Consider the following 20,816-nt stretch of genomic DNA (forward strand, 5'->3'; position numbering starts at 1 on the left):
CCTGTTTTTTTTCTCTGTCTCTGTCCATGTCTGTTCTCTGAGTTTTTGTGTCTTTTTTCTCTCTCTGTGCCCCTCTCTGTTTTTTCTCTCTCTGTGTCTCTGTCCATGTCTGTTCTCTGTTTTTGTGTCTTTTCTCTCTCTCTCTGTGCCCCTGTTTTTTTTCTCTGTCTCTGTCCATGTCTGTTCTCTGAGTTTTTGTCTTTTTTCTCTCTGTTTTTGTGTGTGTGTGTGTGTGTGTGTGTGTCTCTGTCTATATGTGTCTGTTTTTCTCTCTGTTTCTCTTTTTTCTCTCCCAATGATGTTCTTCTTCCAAACCTTGGACAAGTCTTTCAAAGCTTGGCCAAAGGCCTGGCCGCCCCAAACTGGCCCAGGCAGAGGTGCCCAGAGGCACCGGGAGCTGTGCGGCTCCCTTCCCCAGAGGCTCACAGTCGGACCCCACAAAGGGCTCCCTTCCAGACTCCTTTCTCAGAATCACGCTCTAAAATAATGGAAGGAAGTTGATCAATGATGGACACCCAGAGAAGAAACACTGGGAAGCGAATGTAAATTGTTAGCACTACTGTCTGTCTACCCAGGTTACTTATACCTTCGGAATCTAATACTTAACGTGCCACAAGAACATGGTATTTACACACATATATTGTATCTAGGTTGTACTGTAACACATGTAAAATGTATGAGATTGCCTGTCATCTAGGGCAGGGAGAGGAAGGAAGGGGGGATAATTTGGAAAAATGAATACAAGGGATAATGTTATTTTTAAAAATTATTCATGCATATGTACTGTGGAAAAAAATTCTAAATAAAATAAAATATAAAATAAAACAAAATAACGGAAGGAAATGCTTGATTTCTGGGAGACTGTGAAAATGCCATTTCCCGTCTGAGTTCACAGGCACCTCCCCCCCACGGACACAATGGTCCAAGGACTCTAGGTAAGACCCCCGCGCTAGGTGGGGTCACTCTAGGCGCCCCTGAAACCTCTCGGCTGCACCCGAGCTCGGACAAGTATTGGGGATTTCGGGCGCTCGAAGACTCCTCAAGTTTGGGAAGCCCGAGGTTTCTTTTCACATCACAGTCAGGCCCTCGGACCGGAGGGAGCCCAAGCACAGCTTATTAAAGTTCCAGGACGCGTTAAAAGACGTTAAAAGACGCCTGCACGAACAGCAGCCTCTCTCCACACACTCAATTCGCAGTCCGGCCGAGCCCGGAGTGCCCCGCCCCCATCCCTGGCTGGTGGCCTCCACTTCCAAATATTCCTTCCAACCCCCCCCCACTGTAGAGATTTCCCGTACTACGGGTGCTCTTTTTAGAGGTTCACCAAACCTTGCCCCCAAACCACCCTCGGCGGACATCTGCCCGGCCTGCCAGTCACTGCTTCCACCCCGTAAGTGCGGGGGGAGGTAACCCCCACCCTGGCAGACAGCGCCCCCTGTGCGGCCCCTCCCCCGCTCCCCGCCCTCGGGTGCGGGCAGTCGGAATGCCTCAGGAAGCTCTGAGGGAAGGCCCGCTGCACAGCTGGGGGGAGGGCTTCTGCCAGTAAAGGCGGGGTGCCGGAGCGGCTCCCCGGGATGATGAGTCCCCCAAGCCTCCGGCGCTGAAAGGCTCGAGCCCAAACGCACGTGGCTCCGGCTCCTTTCATGGCCTCTCCAAGGCTGGCCTTCCCGCCGGGACTGGGGATTCCCCTGCAGTCCCCCCCTCCATCACTCCCACCACCCAGACCCCTCTGCCCGAGGCCGAAGACGCCCCCCAAGAACTAAATCCTGGGGCTCAGCACGGGCGGGAGGAAGAGCCTCGGTGGGCCGTCATGTTCAGTTCTACAAGCATGGTGCATAAAGCGCCTACTAGGTGTACTTCACATCCACTTTCATCTAAGCCCTCCTTCCCGATTCTCTACAATCGAGAATGACAGCAGCCCCATCAGCCCCCCTCCCCCCATGAAGACGCGGTCCCCACAACATACCTGGCACGTGCTCCCGTGGGGGCGGCTCCCAGGAGGCGAGGCTGCACTTCTGGAGGCCGAACTTTTTTTTTTTTTTTCCCCTTAAATAGAGCTTCAATTTGCACCCGCCCTCCAGGCTCGCCCGGGTTCTGGCCTTCCCCTCCCCCCGCAGATTCCCCCATTTGTCCCTTTCCCCGCCCGCGTCTTCCACCGCAGTTCTGATGGGCTCGGTTCTCATGCCCCGACTGCAAGCTCCTCCTTTCTGGATCCCCCATCCCAAGGGGCCGCGGCCAGACTGGAGGCTTCGGAAGGAGAGGGGGACAGACTCAAAGGTAAAGTCTTGGGCTTTCACGCTAAAGGGCCTTGAGGGACTCCTTGAAAGAGGACTCGTCTCCCTTGCCGCCGCACCGGCATTTGTAGGGGTCTCCCTCCGCGCTAGGGACTCCAGGGCGGCGAGTTGTCCTCGAGGAGCCTACACTCTAAGGCCGAAGGGCGCTCGGGCTTAGGGGTGCTCCCCCCTCTCCCCCCGCTTCCGCTCTGTGTCCGCCCACCGCGTCCCGCCGGGCCCACGTTCTCCGCAGGCCGCTCTGCAGCGCCCAGGCCGGGCCGGGCCGGAGGGCGGGGGAACCTTTGTTCCGCGGCGCCCCTTGCTCGCGCCCCCCCGGGCCGGAAAGGTGGTGGGACCCTAGCGCCCGCTAAAGCCCTCGGCGGCGCAGCGCCCTGTGCAGTGCGCGGGGGCAGCCTGTGCTGGCGGAGCCGCAGCGGGCGGGCGGGCGGGCGCGGAGGGAGGCGACGGAGCGGCGCGGGCCGGGCCGGGCCGGGTCGGGTCGGGTGCAGCGAGGAGCAGCGCAGCTAGGGGGCAGCGTGGGGCAGGGCGGCCGAGGGCCAGCCCGGCCAAGCCGCCCAGTGGGTCCTCGTAGGGTTCTCGGAGGGCAGGCAGGGGAGGGTGCGCGAGCCAGGGGCGCTGCGGGCCGGGCCGGACCGGACCAGGCTGGGCTTTAATCTCGCCGGGCCTCGGCCGACACCGACCCCGGCGTCGGGGGCTTTAATCGTCGCGGGAGGAGCCGCCGCTGCCGTCGCCGGCCGAGATCATGGTGAGTGAGGCGGTGCCTGGGGCCTTCGACAGCTCGGGCCGCTGAGGGGATGAGAGCGCGGGCCGCGTCGTCTGGACGAGGCCGCGGCCTGCTGCGGCCGCCGAGGCCTGTTCGGGTCCGGGCCGCCTCCCCTCCCCCACCCTTGAGGGAAAGAAAACGGGGGGAAGACTCTGAGGCCCGAGAGCGTTTGAACTTGGGTTGGGGAACCCCGACCTTGAAGCTTCCCCCCAAAAGAATCCTCCATTAGGGGTGACCCTTAGACTTTATTGTCCCGGGAAGCCCGGGGTTTACGCCTGAAATAATGGGGAGGCCTTTTTCCAAAGCAAATTGACCCCCCCACTTTACTCGGCGATTTTATGACCTAATAATGGTCCCCACTTTGAAGCAGCGGGAAGCCTCCCCTCCCCCGGGGTCAGTGAGGGCAGGGCCCCCGTGACCCTCCACACCCCATTGTGTTTTATGCGTTTCCTGGGCGGGGGGAGGCGGTGTTTGTAAAGGAAGGGGCAAAGGCGGTTTTCCCCAAAGTCCGGGTATGCCCCCGCCCCCGTCCTCGTGGCCGCGGCGCCCGCTCCCGCCTTTAACCGAGCCCCGCCCCAGCACATGGCCTCGGGCGGGGCCGCGGCCTCTGAGGAGCCCAGACCGGCGAGTGCGCGCCTTCGGCATGCACGCGTGCGTTTGTGCGCGTGCGCGCCGCTTTGACCGGGCTGCTTTGTTAGCTTGGGGCGCCACCTGCTGCCGGGAAGCGGTCCGCGGCGAGGGCGGCGCGTTTACTTAGCGCTTACTGTATTCGGGGCGCTGGCTTGGTTGGAGCGAGAAGCCCTGTCCCAATAGCCCTGGCAGCCCTTCCGAGGCCCCGGAAGAGACGAGCAGTGTAGTCAGAAAGGACATGGGGGGGTGAACCTCCGTATCGACCCAAGGTCTTTTCCCGGATGGGCAGGGCCCCCCTCCTCTATCCCCCGGGGTGCGAGTCTAGGGACGGGAGCGGAACGAAAGAATGAAGAAGTGAAGGATGATGGCTGAGGCCGTGGGGTGGGCCATCTCAGAGAGCAGCCTCCATTCTGAGGGGCAGCGGGTGGAAGCCCCAGGCGAAGGGAAGGGCTCACGGTCCTTTAAACAGGGCTCCCCCAAGTAGACTTCCCGTTGAGACGGCTGACGTCAGGGTTCGGGGGGGGGGGGCGTTCTGCGGACCCTTGGGCCCAGCTTAGTCCCCTGGGCCGCACATGCCCGGCTCAACCCCAGACTTAGTGCGCCCCGTGGCCCTCAAAGCGCCCCAGCTGTGCTCCCCCTCGCCTACTCCTGGGCTCAATAAAAAGGCTTTCTGCTTGGGAATCCCAGGACTGGAGTGCTTTATTGACTTCCACGTCGTAGTCCTAGTAGATACTGCTTCAAAAACTGGTTTTTAATCCCTATTTGTTGTTAAATAGCCTGGGCTTGAGAGCGTCATCTCTAGTCACTTAAGTGACTTGTATGGAGATACTTGGTAATTGTTAAGCTGTATTTAACCTTTTTTTGGAAGTCAAGCTGAATAGAAGTCATTTATCTTCCAGAAAGATGAATTAGGAAGTTAGTGCTATGACCTTTGAATTATTGGCCTTGCGATTACTTTGTGACACTTTTTGAGAAACAACTAGGTAAGGAGAATTATAAACAACAATTCATTTAAAAGTTAAATTCCATGCCCGAACAATGTTTATTATCCTTATGGTACAGCGTGGTAAGAATGCTTTGAATATGTGAGTCTTAGCTCTGCCACTACATTGGATTTTTATGTTGGGTTTTGCGCTTTCTTTTTCCCCTTATCTCATTTTCTTTCCCCTTTTGGAAAGTAGAGGCAATATTTCTTCTGTCCATCAACCTCATTAAAGATTATAAGAAAGAAAATTAAGTGATGTTGGTAGAACTGATTTGTAGCTTTTTTAGGAAGAAGAAAGTGCTTTTCAAAGACAGTTGACATAGCACTATAGGGAAGAGGATCATAAGCTCCCCCTACATTGCACAAGCCAGGGCCTGTATGAGGTAATAATGATTCTGCCATCCAGTACCAAAACATGGCTAGCACACAAAGGGAAGAGTTATATTTTCAAGTACCATGGTAATTCTGGTAAATAGGAAGTAGAGGCTTTCATGCCCTGATGCCTGGTTTCCTTTAGCCACAGCTTGATTTCTTTTAGGACTTGGCATGTCAATTTTATGGCCTTATTGAAACAAAAATCTTGTTAACTGAAATAGAACAGAAAGCCTTTTTTAAATAATAACCTCATTTTGCGTTACACATACATTTTTTAAAAAAAAATTAGTCTTTCTGAATTTTTTTTACCAGTTCTCAAAGTTTTCATATTTTAAAAAATACTATCATTTATACATATGGGATGGCAGTGAGCAACAGCAGCCTGGAAGAATACCTTAGTCCCGCTGTGGATCATTTTTATATTATTTATTAAAATTCATATTTGCCCATGGGATGATTCCTTTTAGTACCTGGGCTTAAACAAATTTGTTTAACCAAGATAGTCTGTGATTAGATCACTTAGAAATGGAAGCTATTTACATTAAAACATTTGGTTTTTTGAATGTAAGTTAGAATTTTTTTTTATTTTGAATAACTTTTTCCTCTGTGGTTGATTATATGTGTGTTTTCTTTTCTCTTTTCAAAATAACAGTCTGCTGCAAATCCTGAGACTCCAAACTCAACCATCTCAAGAGAAGCCAGCACCCAATCATCATCAGCCACAGCCAGCCAAGGATATGTTTTACCAGAAGGCAAAATCATGCCAAATACAGTCTTTGTTGGTGGAATTGATGTTAGGGTATGGTATTCAAGATTCTTAGTGATCAATAGGAAATGAGCTTTGTGAGGTTTATTTCTTGTATGAATTTATATAAACCTTCTGTAAACCTGGATTTGGGTCTCCATTTGACTAAGTGAATTAGAAATCCTTTGAGACAAGACTTTGTACAGTTTGGGGTTAATGAGGGAAAGAGTTGTGGTTTTTTTTTTTTTTTCTAATAATTGAATTGGGAGTTTAGGATGCAGAATTTTTATTTTTGAAGGTAAATTCTTTTTCATAGATGGATGAAACAGAAATTAGAAGCTTCTTTGCTAGATATGGTTCGGTGAAAGAAGTGAAGATAATCACTGATCGAACTGGTGTGTCCAAAGGGTAAGTAAGATGTGTTTCATATTGATTGAGTAAAAGTATATGGATGTTACTGAAATCATTAGAGAAGCAAATCTTTAAAATTGGTACTTTTATAGCTGTGTCAATAGGTAAGTAAAACAAGTTTAATATATGTTCAGGGAAACATCTGGATATTTAGTGGAATCATTAGAGAAACAAATCTTAAAATTGATGTCTTTATAGCTGTATCAACAAAATTGGACTATTACATCGCTCATTGCTTTGTTACCTTTGTTAAAGAATGTATTTCAATACAAAGACCTAGTCTTTGCCAGTGTTATACCTGTAGTAAGACTGATTAGTTTCTTGATAATCTAGCCACAAATACCTGATATGCCAAGTTTAGATGGTATATTATCCCTTTAATTAGTAATTGGTTGTGTTTTTTTCCTGTGTGCCACAATGCATCAAATTTTTCCATAACCCTTTACGTGACTTTAGGACAAAAACAGTTGACATTTGAGGAAAACAAACCAAAAAATATCTTGAAATACTTTGTGACTTGATACAGGTATGTAATAAGGACCTTTTCCAACCCTCTTTTTAAAAGATTTCCCACTTAGCCTCTGTTTTGTTGAGAAAATACATTTGGACAGATTAATAACATAATGGTTCCCTTTCCAAATTCTTAAGTAAACTATTTGTGTAACTTGCCTTATACCTGGGAAGTTGGCAGAATGATTTGAATTTATATTCCTCCCATGTCTGTCATTTGTTTCTTTCACTTAAGAAGCTCTTGATGGTTCCATTTGAAGGTGTCTCTCTTAAAAGGCAATTGGTATGAAAAGTATCACTTTCAAAATTATGCAATTCTTTCACAATATTTTAAGAACTGAATTTTTCAAGTTCTGTACTTGTGACCAAAAATTATGAAAGGTCAAAAGAATTATTTATATCACAGATTATTTCAAATGTAGATTTTACATAATTGGCACTTCCATTAGAAAACTTTTGATTAGATAACTTTTTTTCACTTGGTTTGTATAAAAACTTTGATGATCTGCCCTTGTACAGATTTTTGCCCATACCCTTTCCAGGTTGATAACAATGTATTAACCACCACACTTTGGGGGATTGATCATTCACATAATTTTATATCACATAATTGTACTATCAGTTGAAATATGTTTCTTTATCTTACATATAAAGATTATCAAAAAAAAGTTTTCAAATGACAGTCACTTAAAATCTTTATTGTTTTACACTTTAGCTAGATTTTTTAGGAAAGCTGTGAAGATTTACAAAATCCAAATCTAAAATAGTTTATAATATCTCAAAACATCCCTTTTTACCTATTTTTAGCATTAATTCAAAATATTTACCACATGAGGGGAATTTTCCAAATAAATTGTACTTGAATTTCTTTCAGTAAGTTATATGATTAGTCAGGTTCTTAAATGTATCACTCCTGATGGAGTTAAGGAATCTGTTTCTTATCTTGCCATATCCTAACACATTCTTTAGCCTCTTACAGATCAAGTGGCAGAAACTTCTTTTGACTTAAACCTCAGTGAGAAGTAGAGGAGGCTTCGAACAGCGGCTCTTGCCCTTCTTCATCCCTCTACTAGAAAAAGTACTTTTATGTGGAAGGTTTTTAGGAAGAAATAATTGTAACCTAACAAAAGTATTTTTGAGTGTGTTAACTAAGATTGAATGGCTAAAGAACAGAGTTTGGGGTGCCTAAACATAGGCTGGTAAACTTTTTTCCCCCTCAGGTTTATATGTGTGAAAAATCCTAGCTTCTGTTCTGCTTACTTGTACTATGTGCATGACAATAATGACAGTAGCCAAGCCACTTAACTTCTCTGGGCATTGGTTTTCTCATCTATAATGAAGGGGGGGATTGCTTTAGATCTAGGACTGATCAATCAGCCAGCTTCCAATCCACCTAAATATACTGTCAATCAAATTTTATTTTTTTTATCTTATCCATAAAGATGATCATGAAAGACATTTCCAAATGCCTTGCCAAAATTCAGGTATGGTAGTTTGTATCCTTCCAGCAAGATCAGGGGGTTCTTTGAATTTGAAAAAAAAAAAAAAAATGTTGATGTTACAACATAATCTCTCTCTTGTAATTTTATATATCTTATTTTTATGCATTTTAAAATATTCCTTAGACTTCACTAGATTACCAAGGGGAGTCCATGATACACACAAAAAAAGGTTAAGAACTGAAGGACTTTTCAAAAATATTACCAGCACTCTCCTAAGTAGAAAAATCAGTTCACTAATTAAAAAGGGACTATAAAATTTTAGCTTTGTTTTTTAAGTTGTGTTTTAGCAGTTTTATTTTGTTAATTATTGATTAGTTAGGGAATTGATGTAATTGATTTAGTGTATTGGAACTTTTAATGCAATTCATTGTAAAGCAGAATTTGCTTTAAGATTAAGTCATCTTACATTCTTTCCAAAGAGACATTTTTTTAAAAAATCATATCAAACCTTATAAGGCAAGCATTTTGACCTAAAAGCAGGTTTAAAACATTTTAATGTGATATAGGTATAACTAGTCAGTTGTAAGAAAGTTCTTCTGCTTGTTGTAAAATTTAAAAAATGTTAACATTTCCCAATATTCTATACATTTGTACCTTCTAGGTTTTAAACTAATAGAGAATTGGGAGGGGATGAAGAGTGGTGTCATGATAGGCAAAGTAGAAGTTGGGTTTTAATAATTTTAATTCTAAGTGGGGGGAGGTTTAGAACATAAGACATACACAGATAAGTAAATAAATACAATCATATAAATACTATCATTGGGTACAAACCTGAGGAAATTAGGAAAGGACTCCTAGGAAGTAACCCTTGAACCTTGGACTTGGAGGGCACTAAGAAACTAAGGTTACAGTCTATCCACAAATATTTCCTGGGAATCTAACTTGTATTAGTTAAGGACTATTAACTATGGATAGAAAAATAAGTGTAATAGAAAGACCAATATGTATTTAATAGGGATGATATCTCAAGAATTAAGAATTCTCCTCAAAAGTTAACTATTTGATAAGACTTCATAAAACCTGAGGGAGAAAGTTCCCAAAATTATAATTGCTTGTTGGTGATAACATATCCTATTAATCATCTTTAATCTGCCTTTCTAGCTATGGATTTGTTTCGTTTTATAATGATGTGGATGTGCAGAAAATAGTAGAAGTAAGTGATCTTTTAAAAAAAATTTATTTTGACTTTTGGTGGTAATGGTATTTTGATTCCTTTGAAGTATTTACATTCACTTATAAACACAGAGATAGTTTCTTCCCATTCTATAGTCTTGAAACTTAAACCTTTTTATTTACTTGACAGAATTCTTAAATATTTCTCTGTAGTAAGTTCTTCAGTGTCAGATTGGGGGATAGAAGAAGGTGGATCCAGGGTAGAAAGAATTGTCATTTGTAGATACATTTTATTTGGGAAAGAAAAAGGCTAAATGAAATAAAAGAACTGTCTAATGGCAGAGCTTAATTTAGTTGATCCCTCCCACATTTGTCTGTTCAGGATGCATTAGTTACTATTGAGTAGTTTATCCAGATTTTCCATAGCTCCCTACAGTAAACAGTGATGGTCATCTTTAAAGACAGACACTGGTATAACTACTTTTTTCCTCCCCAGTCACAGATAAATTTCCATGGTAAAAAGTTGAAACTGGGACCGGCAATCAGGAAACAAAATTTATGTGAGTATATAATATAAAAGACACTTTTGGTTGTTACAACAACAGTTTTTTTCAGATGTTGGAATTATTGTTTTTCTTTTTCTTTTTTTTTTTTTCTATTAAAGGCGCCTATCACGTGCAGCCACGTCCTTTGGTTTTTAACCCTCCACCAGCACCACAGTTTCATAGTGTCTGGAGTAATCCAAATACAGAGACATATATGCAGCCTCCAGCTATGATGAATCCCATCACTCAGTATGTCCAGGTAAAATTTATCTGAACTCTTAATCTGAAGTTTCTTCATCATTTACTATAATCCAACATTGTGAATTCAAAATCTAGGGCTCTGAGGGATCATTGAGCTTACTTATCCTTAATTTAAAATGTAATAATCCTAATAAAAGGTTATTTATTTAGTTTCTGCTTGAGCACTTCAGTGATGCAGAATTCACTGCCCCACAAGTGATCTATTCCACTTTTGAGACCCTTAATTATTAAAATTCTTCCCTATACTGAGCCAAAATCTGTTTCCCTGTAGCAATTCCCCATTGAATTTCTTTTTGCTATTTTGACATAACAGTGCATTAAATATTTTAAAATAATGATTGTGTCTCCCTGTGGTCTTGTCTAAAAGTGAAACATTTCCAAATTCTTTGTTCGTTGCTTTCCATTGGCCATCTCTATATTTGATGATATCACCAATAAGTATGTAGTTCCCAGAGTTTATCTCTATTTCATATAGATTCTGACTATTCAGTGATATTATCGCTTCCTTTTTCTCAGAATACAGTGCTTATAGTATTAAAATTTCAGTATTCATTAGTTTTGTTTTTAGCTATCACATTGGACCTATGATTCATAATTAGTTTTACATATTTACAAAATAGCAAAATTTAGCAAATTGACTCAAATCCTTCTCAGTTTTATTGCTGCCAAGAATCTCTACTATTCCATATCCATATTCCATATAACCTAATGGAATTAAATGTAAAATCCTGCATTTAATATTTTAAGGCATCTTGGTTTTGCCCTACTTTCTAGTAACTTTCTGAAGTTTTACTGAGTTTTTATTTCTTTCATCTACTGTGTTAGCAGTTCTTTCTTCAAGCTTTGTAACATTTTCAGACTTGATGTATCTTTTATATCTTCAATCATGTTGTTGATTAAAAATGTTAAAAGGCGTAGGACTGAATAAAATGTTTCTTTCAGAGGTGAATCTACTAAAAGTACTTTCATCTAATCCACACTTCACTAGTTTAGGAAATTAGAGAGTCTTGTCAAAAGTTTTACGCAAATTAAGACATAGGTTGTTGTGTAAGGTAGTGTTTCTCTGATCCATTCTCTTACTGAATTCTTTAAAAGAAAGAAAGGAGGTTAGTTTGACCTGATGGGTTTTTAGTAGATCAGTCTTCCTTTCTAAATGTTTATAGGTATTAATTTAGTAGCTTATTCTAGAATTTAATTGGGAATTAAATTTAGGCATGGCTCTTTTGGTTTTTTTAATTGGAATAAAGTTTTTGTTACTTCTGGGGCTTTTACTTTTTTAACATTTTTTCCAAAGATTCTTTCTAGTGATCACTTTTATGAGTTCTTTCTGTACTCTGGATTATTTCATCTGGGTCTCAAAACTTGAAGACATATGAAAAGTAGGAGTAATCTCTTGTCTATCAGGCCCTTCAGTTGCCCTTGCTCCATTGTATGTCCAAAGTTTGTCCTTATAAAGACCATTCTCATTAAAGAAGATGGAAGCAGAATTAGAGTTGATCAACTCTTAAGTCAGCATTACTATAACATTCAAGCAAGCCCATTCTTTGCTTTCCTATACCTTGATTATGGCTTAAAAGTACTTGTCTTTGGCATTTTGAGGGAGGGGTGTCTATAATCAAAAAATAATCATCACCCTATTATATAGCGCAATCTCCATAAAATACTAATTTGATGCCTTCTTGGGACTCGAGTTCTTGAAGGCAGTGTCAGTGGCATAGGAACACTGGTGAGTTCTGTTCTGTTAGAAGTTTAAAATCACACTTGGCAACAGAAAGTAGTTGTCCACTTAATGACAAATGGCACAATCTAGTCTTCTGCAGTGATGACAACAATGTTGGTAAGGGGTTTGATGGATGCTAAAAACCATACAGCTTTTTACACTATACACATTCTTAGTTGTTTAGCTTCTAAATGAGTGGCTCTTGTTAAGTGGAAGGGTGGATCCTTAATAGGATAATTGAATTATAATCAAACATAATATTCTTCAAATTAATTAAGCCAAAAAGCAATAAAGGGAGTGGCAGCATTGGCTTTATTGTGTATCCAAAGGGTAAGAAGAAAACATCATTCTAAGAGATACCAAATATTGTAGAGAGTAAGTAGTACCAGTTTTACAATTACTTTGGTAAGACTCTTCATTTAAATCAACACACTTTAATAGCTGAATGATGTCAATATAAAGATGGCCAAAAATATATTGTAAAACATCTTTCAGGAATAAGAAATGAGGGTGGAATGGAACGGATTTTAGCCTCTTGTCAACAATCAACCCTGAATACTGTGAGAATGAAGTAGTAGTATTGGACAGAGAAGAGATGACTGTTACCAACATAGCAGTCATTTCCTAATTTATATGTATAAAATCAGACCATTGACTTGTTAGATCATATTAACATTCATGTCAAAGGAGGAATGAAAAGATAATTTTTGTATCCAAATGAGTTTGATCCTGACTTGTTGAAAGAAGCTACCGATGCTAGAAAATGGGAAATAGATGAAAGGACAGACACTGATAGACAATTAACATACCCTGAGGATGCTTCATCATTGTAGAATAGTGGTTTCTGACAGCAAATACTTATAGAGCAGAGATGAAAGTAAAAGGCTAGTTTGTTAGATTTTATGTGTAGAGAGGATGGTTTAAGATTCTACACAATAACTAAGTTTTAGGGAGCTTGTCAAGAGACGAGCAAAGTCGTCATCCCCAAGACAGATGAGAGTGGAATGGGGAGAATAAAACACATAAACATGGAAAAAGATCTGTAATAATGTCTTGGACTTTTAACTCTGCTCTGGTTGTGTGTTGTATTAAGAAATAGAAATAGCATAAAAGAAAACAGATTGGGAGAAGAGGAAGAATAAGCAGTATGCACAGAGAAATTTGAAGCCATCACAATTTTAAGTGCATTGAAGCATATTAGAAGGGGGAAAATTACCATAGGCTTGAGGGGAAACATCCTAGATCCTTAATAACTTTTTTTAAGTAACAGAGAATTACTATCCACCCAAATGCATATTTCATCTCTCTACAAAGTTCTTATGAGAAAAGTCTATGTGCACTTTTATAGACATCCTTGATGAAAACAATAAGAAAGGAACAAGCAGTTTTTCATAAATTACATTACATAGCAAACTTCAAATTTTAAAAGTCACATTTGAATGAAAGGTATAGAAAATAAAAGATTCCACTAGACATGTTTATTTACTGAGGAAATATCTGATCTTGCAGAGTAGAACACTGCTTTTCTTTAAAAAAGCATCTTCAGTGCATACATCAGAATATAATACAAGGCTGTTCAAACCGTGTAACAACAATGATGATTTTTGTTTAACCTGTTTGTTAGCATGAAATGACATATACTTGACTGTAGTACTTGAGAATGCCCTGTGTAGAATCCAAATAGAATTGGAGATGGGGCTGTAGATATTCTTTCTTGTGTTTTGTGTTATACATTTCAAGTTCTGAAAGTTTATTTGAATAAGTTCTATAGCTTATTCAAGTTCAGTCTTAACTAGTGAGTAAAAAATTCTTACCTCCTGTACTATGAGATAAGATACATTTGGATGACAATCCATAAAGTCATTGATCCATTAGTACCTCTTGAAAACAGATAAAGTAGATGAATTAGTGACATCAGTTTAAAATTGAGCAGGAGTAAACTGGATTGTCCTTAGAGAAATTGTATTGAACAGTGCTTCTCATGACACCTTTCCTTGAAAGAGAGACTGGTTTTTTTTTAATAATGGATTTTTAATGGCTGTTGAGCAACAATTTAGTCTTTGAAGAATTGTAGTTGTTGCTCATTCAGGAACAGTGAAGAGACTTAATATGGGGTTGAAAAAGTTGCAAGAATTAAGTGAGAAAAGTTCAGTGAAAGGCTATCATAAAGATGTAGGATGGGCATGATACTAACTTGAAGTTTGATCTCTTGCTATTCTCTATTTAGAAAGGACTAATAGTATTTGTCAGATGTATGAAATTTTTCTTTTGTATTCAAAGTCAGTGACTTCACTCACGAGCTTATTTTCTTTTTTCCCTTTTGATAATGAAACCATCTATCAGAAATCATTCTTCCATATATTGTATAAAATTTATTTGAACTTAACTAGGTTTTTTGAATTTGTAAGTTTCTTTAATTTAGAAATATTTCTTCTGAAAATAACTTTTAAAAATTTTAACTTATAGAAAAATGATATTTCATTTTCAGGCATATCCTCCTTACCCCAATTCTCCAGTCCAACTTATCACTGGATATCAACTACCTATATATAACTATCAGGTAACTTTTTTTTAAGTACAATTATATTACTTTGATGTTGGGGTATTTTACTTGATACTTTTTTTTACAAATAGTTTTTTTTTTAATGAGGAAAGTGTGCCAATGGCAGGAGTATAATCGGGTATTTTAATAGTTGAAAGTTGAGGATTTTTTTTAATGAAATATAGCTGCCTTCACCACATTTCTGTACATTTGAAAAATATATGCTGAGTTCTTCTCTGTCATGTAACACAAAAGTTCTTCTCACCATTTTGTTTTTTCATGAGAAGAGGAAAAAATAAAATGGTTTACCTAATTCCTATGTTGTACTGAAGTTCAGCCAAGATTTAGATCTCTGATCTTCAAATATTCAGATACTTTACCATCTCTAGAAATTCAGAAAACTATGCCATGCCCATGTCTCCTTGAAAATTTGCTCCAAAAAAGTAGGAAGAAATTAGGACAAATTTAACAGAAACACAAGTATATGCACTTTGTTTTATTCTCCTTTAAGAGTAACAAATGCAACAACTAACTAGCCATTTAAAATTTTTTTGATAATTTAAGAAATATTTGCAAGATGTCTGTTTTGCTTTTAAGGTACCTCCACAGTGGCCTGCTGGGGAACAAAGGAGTTATGTTATACCTCCGGTAAGAGGAAGTGACAAAATATAAACTTCCTAATATTTCTTAATGTTTTATAGAACATTGTTTTTATAACATTTTTCATTAATTTCATTGTAACTAGATCTGTGAGCCAGTGTATGGTAAGAATTGTCACCAGATTTTTTTGTATTCCCAAATAGCATCTAATGATCTTGCACACAGAAATTGTTTAGGATTACTTGTTGAGTTTACAATTTAAACAGAAGGTTCAAAATTGAGATTTTTGTTCCTATTTTTTGCCCCCAAGGGAAAAAAATAGGAAAACGTCAATAAAATTTCTATTTAAAAGCACAAGTAGATTTTGCATTTAGAGAAATTATGATTTAGAAGGGTCGGATACTGTGTATCATGTGTAATTGCAAGTCATCATCTCTGGAGTACAGTTACAACATGGAGTTAATTGTTAAGAGAACTGGCTTTGGAATCAAGAGGGATCTAGATTCAAATATTGGTGCTGACCTCCATTGGATACATTGACCATGAGCAAATCATTGACCCCTCAGTGCCCAGACTAAGAAGGTATATTGTAGAAAAGTACTTGTGTAAGTTAGCTATATATCAATGAAATATCAGGGCTGGTACACCTGTGTATGTGAGCACATACGTATGTACTCCTTATATGTGTAACGATTCAGCACATATTGGCTTCAGATCCTAATCAATTGATTAGGTAAAAATTTAGATGGATTTTTTACACATTGTTCTTGAGGCTGGCTTTCTAAGCTAGAACATTCTTTTTCCCAATATAAGATGATTTTTTTTTTGCTTAAAATAAACTTTGTGGAACAGAATAAAAGATGTATTAGGATTCGTCCAATTATGAAACTTGCTTTCTAAATTATAGCATTAGCACATACTTTGGAAGAGAAGATATTAGAAATCTTTTAGCACCTCTGACTATATTTTTATATTTTAATGTAGGCTTATACAGCTGTGAATTATCACTGCAGTGAAGTAGACCCAGGAGCTGAAGTCCTGCAGACAGAGTGCTCCGTCCATGAGGTCACACAGTCCTCCGGGAATGGCCAACAAAAGGCAAGGGGGCAATTTCAGTCTAGATAGGCATCTCTTTTTACATTTTAGAAATCATCAAAACCCAGTGCTAGTCCTGTGGGAAACTGGTAACTTTATTTAAATATCTGGCCATAGTGATGAATTCTAATCACATAGATTAGCATGTGAGAATTTGGAAGTCCCAAGATTTCAATATGAACATGTAAGCCACTTCTTTTTGAATCACTTTTTTTAATTCTTAGATTTTCCTTTTATCTGTAATGATCATTAGTATTGAGAGGTGCTATGGATCAATGGACATCAGACTGGAGTCCAGAAGTCATGGCTTCAGGTTCTGCCTTTGATATTTGTAACCACAGGCTTAACCTCTCCATTATCTCTCTTGGGATGATAAATTACATCACAATTGGCTCTAGACTTGGGAATACTTAAATCAACTAAATTACAGGTCTGGAGTACCACCTTTCTTTTTTCCTCCTCCCCCTTCCCAGAATCAGTTTTAATTAATTAGCAAACATTTATTAAGCACACAATCATTTGTCCAAAGAAAGTAAGTTGGCAGCTTAAAAGTTTTGCCTCAGGTTCGTGATTAATTTGTTTTTCTTTGGCTGTTTTTATTTAGTATTTACCTTGCCAAGTGCTAACTTACCATTTTGTAATATGCACTGTCATTGTATACAATATATAAAACATTTAATTTTATGATTACTGTTAACAAACAAAGCCAAAACTCTTTAAACTCTTGCTTATGGAATTTTATTGTTTTTAACGTTTTTGGAACCTGAGACTAATATTGAGCCTCTATATGGGGTAGTATTTTCTGGAAAAATTGAAGTTGGTCTTTATTGCTCTTATTAAAAAAAAAGTTTGAGAAAAAAACTTAATAGTAGAACTTGTGACATTTCTTAATAGTCTTGATTGTCAGACGTGTTAGGATGGAAGGAATGGTGCTTTTTTTAATTAAGCTTTTATGATCTTTTTTAGTATCAAATAAAAGACTGTGTGTGTGTGTGTGTGTGTGTGTGTGTGTGTGTGTGTAGCCTTTTGGTATACACTACTAACAAGCTTTGTATTTCAGAAATCTGTGGACCGAAGCATACAGACAGTGGTGTCCTGTTTGTTTAATCCAGAGACAAGACTGAGAAACGCTCTTGTCACACAAGATGACTACTTCAAGGTATGGTCAGTAAGGCGTTTGAAAAAAATAATCATTTAAAGTTTTAAAATATTCCTCTTATATTAATCATATTCTGGCTACTGGGGCCACTTGATCAAACTTGTAGGCACCCACTTGTAAAGAAAGCTATCACAGTGTAAGTTAGGTTCAGCAGCCCTTTAAAACTTTGATACCTAGTTTGTCCTTAGAGAAGAAGCCAATAGATAACCATTTTTAAAAGCCTTCTTGAAAGAAGTGTCAGAAAAGATTGTTACTTCTAGATGTAGAAAACAATGTAAAAGAATATGATGGCTACTCCTGGATTAGTCAGGTGTAAAGCTGAGTAGTTCTTTTAGAATAAGGTGTGAAATAAGCTTATTTGAGGGGTGGGGGTAGAACTGAATCAGAGTCATCCAAAGCCTGGAAGTTTGAATTAGAGGTCCAGGCCTGACTCACAATCCTGTCTCTTTCTTTAACTCACTGTATGAGATGGTTCAAATCACTTAACCTTTCTGTTGAACTTCCCAGATCTCCTCTTCTCAGGGAGTTTATAAATGTGATAGTTGATAAGAAATTCACTCATGTAACTCGTGGAGCAAATATTGTAGAGAAGAAAGTGCTTTTGGTCCAGGTTTTTTTTTTTTTTTTTTTTTTTTTTTTTTTGGTGCCATGAAGCACTGTAAGAAGATCTTTATTCTCCTCCTATGGGCCTGGACTAGGGAAAGTTGGGTGGCTCTTAACCTCTTATGCTCATGGAGCCTGAATCCCTTCTTCCTTCCCTATTTGTCTTTTCTCCCTTCTGGGGAGACATTCATACTCCAATGATGCATTCCCTCCAACCCCAAGAGGTCCTGCAACCCTAAAGAAGCCATGACTCATGAGAGCAGCCAGCCCTAACAAGGCTGAACTTGGGTTATCTTCCTGGGAGTAAGATTATTACCTAATTTAAAAAAAAAAAGCTAAGGTTGACCATGGTATAGAGAGAGGCCTTGCCATGTATTGGATCTATAGGATATTTGCAAGTAGTTTCACCTCTGCTTCAGTTTTCTAATCTGTGAAAACGGAATTGCCTCACAGGTCTGGGAAGGAAATGCCATGTAATTGTGGACTATTTACTTTTATTGTTTTTCAGCATTAGCTCATGTAAGTTTTTTTGTTTCTATCATACTGTATCCCTCTTTCTGGGTGTACAATGGCTCACTTCTTTATAGGCTGAGGGTGGGGTGAATGAGTTCTATGCTTTAAAGATCAAAAGGGGAGAGCCATCTACAGTATGCCTTCCTGATGCTGTGGCTTTTGCTTCAGTATAATGGAAGTTAATTCTGAGGAAGCAGATTCTAGGAAGAGAACCTTACTGACATAATATAACTTGGATTGTTTGTTTTTTACCAGCTTCATACAAGTCATTCATATTTATTTGTTGAGCATTTTAAGGTTTACAAAGTTGGCACAATTCTCACAGAAAAAGAGACATAGTTGAGTTAGTTTTGTTAAATGGCAAAAATACTGTATTTACTAGTGGTCTCTGCCTCTCCCCTTCCTTAGGACCTTGCATCCTGTCATCAGTAGAAATTAGGGCAAATGTAAGGAGTCTCGAGGTAGGATACATGTAGTATATTGGCTTCTTTCTACCCGTGGAAGGAACACATTTTAAAAATTATTTCCATATATTCTCATTTTCCCCTTCACTCATATGAAAGCTTTTTGGGTCTATCCTAGAGAAGGGAAAAAAATGAAGCTTTTTAGACTTAGTAAAACTTCTCTTTTTAACATAATGGGGTTTTAAGAAGGAATGTGAAGGAAAATTTCTACCAGATGTTCTTTAGTTATATTTTTTAACCATTTAAAAAAGTAGGAAATTTTGACCAGCAGGAAATAATTGTGTTAACATCAGTAACAATTTTGACTGTACATCAATTAACTGTCTAAAATGATACTTGTTAATTTCAATGTCCTCTCTTAAGTTTTGGCATGTAATTTTTTGCTTTTAAATGAACAGATAAATCAGATTCTTATTTCTGACAAGTGTTTGGGACTTGTATTTCCAATACTCTAGTCCTCATAAGAGGATCTGTTTTTGAAAGAAAACTGAACATTATAGAATGTCTTATGATCTGATTTATTTATGTTAAAATATTATGTTTTATAAATAATATTTTATGTTAAAATTGCTCAAATGTACAAAGTACTTTATAATCTTGTTCTTTTTTTTTAGGTTATATCAATAATAGGAATTTTTCACTGAAGTAAATGGAATATGTATATTTCTTCCAGGACAAAAGAGTACATCACTTTAGAAGAAGTAGGGCTGTGCTTAAATCCGTTTGAATCCTCTCTGCTGAAGCTTCCAGTGTTGTGGACAATAGTTACTGTTTTTGAGTATTACGAAGATACAGAGAGTTCCTGTTTTCCACTATTATGGAAAGTTAATTCTGAATTTTTTTGACAACTTATTGCAAGACTTTCTGTGCAAGTTGTGTTAATTTTCTTAGTATGTTGTGTTTATTTTGCATTGAAACTATTCTACTTTGGATATTCACTTAGTAATTGGTTCTATGTTGAGTTCACAGTTGAAAAGGAAAAGCAGTTGAAGTGGACAGGTATAACTTAGGGTTTACATGTTAGTGCTTCAACTGGTACTGAAATGTTTTTGAGACTTTAAAAGGCAAATGTTGGTTTTCAAAATTTTGCTTTATAGAAACTTAGTGTTTTGAAAGGTCAGAATTTTGACAGTTTGACTGTTCTTAGCATTTAATCTCCACCAAATACCTCTTCAGCAGTACGATATATTTACAATACAATGCTTTGTGTTTGTAATTTAATTTTAGAAATTTACCACAGAAGCAGACTTTTTAAAACTGCGTTTTTAATCAGTGGAACCAAATATATAAAGTTGTAGCTTAATTGAAGACTTCCAATTCTAAACCCAGTATTATATATCAGATTCTCTACAGGCAATCCAATCATTGGGTGTTATGTTTATTAGTTCAATTTTGCTTACAAAAGTACCTGGAGTCCAACAATAGATAATTGATTGGGATGGCAATTAGGGTAATTCAAATTCTGGATGTAATTTTAAAAACTGATACTAACCAAACCTTACTAGATACATAAGCTTCTCAGTGGGTTACTTTTGTTTTTCTTTCTTCCTTTTTTCTTTTTATTTCTTTTTTTGTGTTTTTTACTGCTAAAACTTACTTCAATAGCTATATCTAAATTGTGCAAAATATTGGCATTAAAAAGGATGCTGAAGCTTTTTTTTATGTCATTTAAAGGTTAATCAGAGTATTTGAAAGGAATTGCTTTTATAAAAAAAAAACTAATTTTAGTTATTTGTCATGGAACAAATAAATTTTATTTTTGTTTGTTAACCTATTGTATTTTCTTTCTTTATTTTTTAAAGTTAAATGGGCCCAGGAGTTTTAAAATAGAAAATAGTAGATACTGACAAATCTCATTTCCTAGGAGTGCTGCACTTTCTGCATTTAAGGGTTAAAAACCCATGTTACATTTGGGTGAATCAGCTCCTCAGCACAACCTCAGTTGATCCTGTGCACTCTTAATAGGTGATGAGAGGACAAGACTATTTC

General features: G+C 38.8%; 1 protein-coding gene across 5 annotated transcripts; it reads left to right on the forward strand.

Annotated features, from left to right (window-relative positions):
• Positions 1–2,082: 2,082 nt before the first annotated feature.
• On the forward strand, positions 2,083–20,597 carry DAZL (deleted in azoospermia like). 5 transcript variants are annotated; one of them, XM_074269787.1, is made up of 11 exons: positions 2,083–2,274; positions 5,697–5,843; positions 6,106–6,197; positions 9,314–9,365; positions 9,822–9,885; positions 9,990–10,129; positions 14,340–14,411; positions 14,991–15,041; positions 15,978–16,091; positions 17,149–17,247; positions 19,501–20,597. In XM_074269787.1, the coding sequence occupies exons 1-11, from the start codon at positions 2,164–2,166 to the stop codon at positions 19,552–19,554; spliced, it is 996 nt and encodes a 331-aa protein (XP_074125888.1). In that variant the 5' UTR covers positions 2,083–2,163; the 3' UTR covers positions 19,555–20,597. The 5 variants fall into 5 exon arrangements, with proteins under 5 accessions (XP_074125888.1, XP_074125889.1, XP_074125892.1 ...); XM_074269788.1 differs by having other exon boundaries at positions 19,442–19,706; XM_074269791.1 differs by lacking the exon at positions 2,083–2,274 and adding an exon at positions 2,847–3,036.
• The last annotated feature ends 219 nt before the right edge of the window (positions 20,598–20,816 follow it).

The sequence above is a fragment of the Sminthopsis crassicaudata genome, chromosome 5, assembly GCF_048593235.1.
Source record: "Sminthopsis crassicaudata isolate SCR6 chromosome 5, ASM4859323v1, whole genome shotgun sequence".
Taxonomy (NCBI): Eukaryota; Metazoa; Chordata; class Mammalia; order Dasyuromorphia; family Dasyuridae; genus Sminthopsis; species Sminthopsis crassicaudata.